This window comes from Triticum dicoccoides, chromosome 4A (assembly GCF_002162155.2).
Source record: "Triticum dicoccoides isolate Atlit2015 ecotype Zavitan chromosome 4A, WEW_v2.0, whole genome shotgun sequence".
Taxonomy (NCBI): domain Eukaryota; kingdom Viridiplantae; phylum Streptophyta; class Magnoliopsida; order Poales; family Poaceae; genus Triticum; species Triticum dicoccoides.
The window spans coordinates 79,407,180-79,411,243 of NC_041386.1; the positions used below are offsets into that span (position 1 = coordinate 79,407,180).

General features: G+C 57.0%; 1 protein-coding gene across 1 annotated transcript; it reads right to left on the reverse strand.

The window, feature by feature from the left end:
• Positions 1 to 387: 387 nt before the first annotated feature.
• Positions 388 to 3,033, reverse strand: LOC119285101. The gene has a single exon (XM_037564317.1). The coding sequence runs from the start codon at positions 2,570 to 2,572 to the stop codon at positions 620 to 622; it is 1,953 nt and encodes a 650-aa protein (XP_037420214.1). The 5' UTR covers positions 2,573 to 3,033; the 3' UTR covers positions 388 to 619.
• Positions 3,034 to 4,064: the final 1,031 nt, after the last annotated feature.

Sequence of the window (4,064 nt, forward strand, 5' to 3'; positions counted from 1 at the left end):
ATGAAGAAAGAAAGGGTGTAGTAACATAACCTGTTACTGTAACCTCACATATATCAAGACAAGATGGGTCTACAACCTAGTAAATGATGTGATGCATGACACCATATATGTTACTTCCCACTATAAAGATAGTAACATAGACTAATAACATAGGCATGTTAGTGCTCTAAGTTACTCCCCAATGTGACTAGTCTTAGCCAAACTAGCCATCTCACCAGAGTCAGAGTGGACAACACCAAAGTCAAGTCTATTTCGAGTCATGGTTGAAAGCTTGTACCAGTAAACTGTGAATAAACAAAGTATCGTACCGAACTAATTGACCTGATATTATTCCATTTGATTTGAATTTCAAAAAAAATGAAGATAGTATTCCATTTGAACAGGTACTCCCTTGTCCAATTTGCAGTTTCGTTCATATAATGGTCAGCATAAATGCCACAAGAACAAGTCTACACTGCATGTACATGCCCTTCAAGGCAAACAGAAGCATATGCTATGTACACTCTACCAAAGCAAAGCAATTGAATCTGGAATCTGGAATCAGCAAAGAATGGCCGACATAAATCTAGGCAAATATACTTCAGTGCAGGAAGAATCATCATCACAGTGTCACCTAGATCTAGATGATCGACCCCCTGGACTGGAAGAGATCTAACCGGGCCTTGGCGTCCGGCAGCAGTCGCTCGACGCGCAGGTCCTGCACCAACTGCGGCTGCTTCGACGCCCACAGGAGCACGGCGAGCACCCCGGCCTGCGCCACCTCCTCGCTCTCCGGCACATGCAGCGCGATGTAGCAGAGCAGTATGAGCGCCTCGATCTGCAGCTCGTCCCCGAGGTACACGAGCTGGACCAGGTGCCGCGCCCCGCCCTCGTCCACGATGGCCCTGCAGTGGTTCACGTGCAGGTGGTTCTCCGTGCACGCGAACTTGGTGAGCGCCACGATGGCCTCCTTGGCCACCGGGGGCTCGCGGTCGTCGAGCAGCCGCACCAGCGGGCCGATCACGCGCGTCTCGCTCGCCGTGAAGGTGCGCGACAGGCAGCCCAGCGAGGTGATGCACGGGAGCAGCAGCGGGTCGTCGTACTCCCCCCTGCGCACAATGCAGAGCAGCTGCTCCGCCACGGCCTTGGCCGGCGGCGAGCTGGGCTTGAATGCCGACTGCCGTAGCGCGAGCTTGTGCTCGGCGACGCGGGTGATCTCCATGATCGCCATGGCGGAGTAGTACTGCAGGTGCGTGCCTGCGCCGTCGTCGCCCTTCTCGAGCAGCCTGGCGAAGCAGAGGAGCGCGCGGGACTCTGTTATGCTCTTGCAGACTCCCGGGTGGCCGCGGGCAAGCTTCCAGAGGGCCTTCGCCGCCATGGCCTTCATGTGCGCCTTGGTGGCCGGGTCCTCGGTCTCGCGCGGTCCACGGCCGTTCGAGCCGTTCGAGCTCAGCTGGGGCCTACTGGGTGGTGGAGCCGTGACCCGGCTCGTCGTTGTCCTGCCGGCTGCAGCGGAGTGCATCTGGTTGTTGCGTCCGTTCGAGCCTTCCGACGAGCTCGACGGTTCGTTGGCGGAGTGACCAGAGATTCCTGGGAGCATGCTGGGTGTGCTGGCGAGCACGACAGAGTGAAGCGACCTCATGTGCTCCGGCGGAGGAGGTGCAGCGTGCCGGGTGCTGCTTCCTCCGACAGAGTACCTGCTGTGCTCTTGGATGGTTCCGGCGGCGAGGTGGCCGACGAGGTGCCGGACGGCGTTGTTCTGCGCGAACAAGTCCTGGCATCTCGGGCTCTGGTGCGCCAGCGACGCGATGGCCTCGGCGGCCGCGGCCTGCACGCGCATCGGCGGCTCCTTCAACGCGGCGGAGTAGACGGAGCAGACCCCGGCATGGAGAAGCTTCTCCACGCTCCCCTCGTCGCGCCCAAGGAACCCGAGCGCCGTGGCGGCCGCCTCCTGGCCGTCGTCGGTCCCTTCTTTGAGCAGCTTGACGAGGGGCGCGATGCCGTCCTCCTCGACGATGAGCTTGGAGAAGTGGGGGTTGTCCCGGGCGAGGGAGGCGAGGGTGGAGGCGGAGTCGGCCCGCACGGCGAGGCTGCCGGTGTGGAGGCGCGCGATGTGGTCCCAGATGAGGAAGAGTATGGGCTCGTTCTGCGCGATGTTGGGGAGGCCGCGCAGGTCGTCGTCGTCGTCGTGGGCGCCGTTGCCGTTGGCGTCGGCGTCGGCGCGCGGGGAGGAGATGCGGATGAGCCAGGCGACGTCCTCGACGGCGGTGTCGAGCAGCGCGAGGGTGCGCGGGAAGCCGGAGACGGGGTTGAAGGTGAGGAAGCGGCGGAGGCGGGAGTGGCTCTCGAAGCACCTGGCCGACATGCCGCCGGCCTTGGCCAGCGCCTGCAGGGTGCCGGCGACGATGCGCTCGGCGGGGCGCTCGTAGAGGTCGGCCCGCGCCGCCTGCCGCAGCACCTCCGCGAGCTTCTCCGCCCGCGCGCGCAGCTCCTTGCACTCGGGCCGGAGGCACTGGCCGGAGCCCGACTGCTTGGCCACCTGGTCCGCCAGCTTGATCGGCTTCGCCAGCAGCGCCTTCACGCCCTCCCCCATATCCCAAGAAAATCAAGCTCAAAACTCACCAGCGGCCGAAGCTTAGCAGAATTGCACTGTTTGAATCCCCCCGGATTGGAGCTTGAAGCCTTAAATTGGGAGGCTCCGTTCTGCCACCGACGGCCGGGCTGCCGATGAGAACGAGGCGGGCGATGGTGGTGGATGACTGGACCGGAGTGGATTCCAAAGCTGCGGTTTGGGCTATCCTTCTTCCGTCTGTTTGAAAGCAACGCGCGAGCCGACGAGGGAGGAGAAGAGAAGGGAAGGGGTTTAATGGGGCCGACCAGGACGAGCCGAGACGACCTGACGGGGGGAGACCGGAGAGGCTGCCGTGGTGTGGACAGCCGCCCCCTGGGCGCATTTCTGGAGCGGTTTCCTGAGTGGAACTAGCCTAGTTTATGGCCATCGAACTTGCTTGGTGGATTTCGTGCCAAATGGTGCGAGATTTCTTCAAGTTTTCTCCACCGATTCCCTCCGAACCTTCCTTTTCTTTTTCGGGGCACTCCTTTTGTTTGCCCCCTAACCCAAGGTCATAAAATAACTCGGGCATCGGTCCAAGTAGTCGGCCGTCCGTGTCGTCCAACAGCAAAGATCTGATCCAATCGCTGGATCAAGCTTTGTGCATGACCCGGTCAGACTGGGCAACAACAGCTTCCTGATTAAGGAACGCGAAAGTGGCCCAGCGGTCCCATATAAATCCTCCAAATCGAATTGTGTGCAATCATGGATGCGGTTGCTACCTTTGGTTCTCTGATTGATTGCGATCTAGCAAGTTATTCTTCCCACCGTGCGTTGCCGGATTTGACAGGAGCGGCTCGATATCTTCTTGCGGTCTCCTCGTTTATCTCTTGTTCTGGAGAGACATTCCTGGGCAACCATCAAAGCAGCATCTTCTTTCCCCGCTTGGGATCATCTCTGTTCAGAGAGGCAAGTTGACAATCTTCTTGCCAAGTCCATTCGACAGAATAATACCAACAGTAATGAAATCCAAGGAGGTGTACAGGAAAAAAAATACAAGGATAGGGTTTTGTTTTCCTTTGCTTGATGGTACTATTGGTCGGTTTAATTTGTCATCACTAAAGTAAAGCGAGAACGTAAGCAAAAGAAATTTTGCTTCTATCCTAGATGCCTAAGTTTCACTTGAATTCAAACTGAGTACGAGTGCTCCACTCGGCTCGAGTCCTAGTGAGTTCCTGCCCCTTAAGCGTGTGATGATAGGTCTTCAGGGTATCTATAATTTTTTATATGTTTCATGTCTATTACCATCCATTTATGCAATGTTTTTGAAGTTTTTCTAGAACTAACCTAGTATATTCAATGGCCAGTGTGAGTTCCTCTTTTCTATACTTTTTATATTTCAGGAAAAAATATCGACGAACCATGAAAAAATTCAGAGGCTCTTAGGATGTCTAAAGGAGCATTGCAACCAGAGGCAGGGCAATGAGACGCCCACAGGGCCTAGACGCCATAGGGGACAGGGCGCCTACACAAA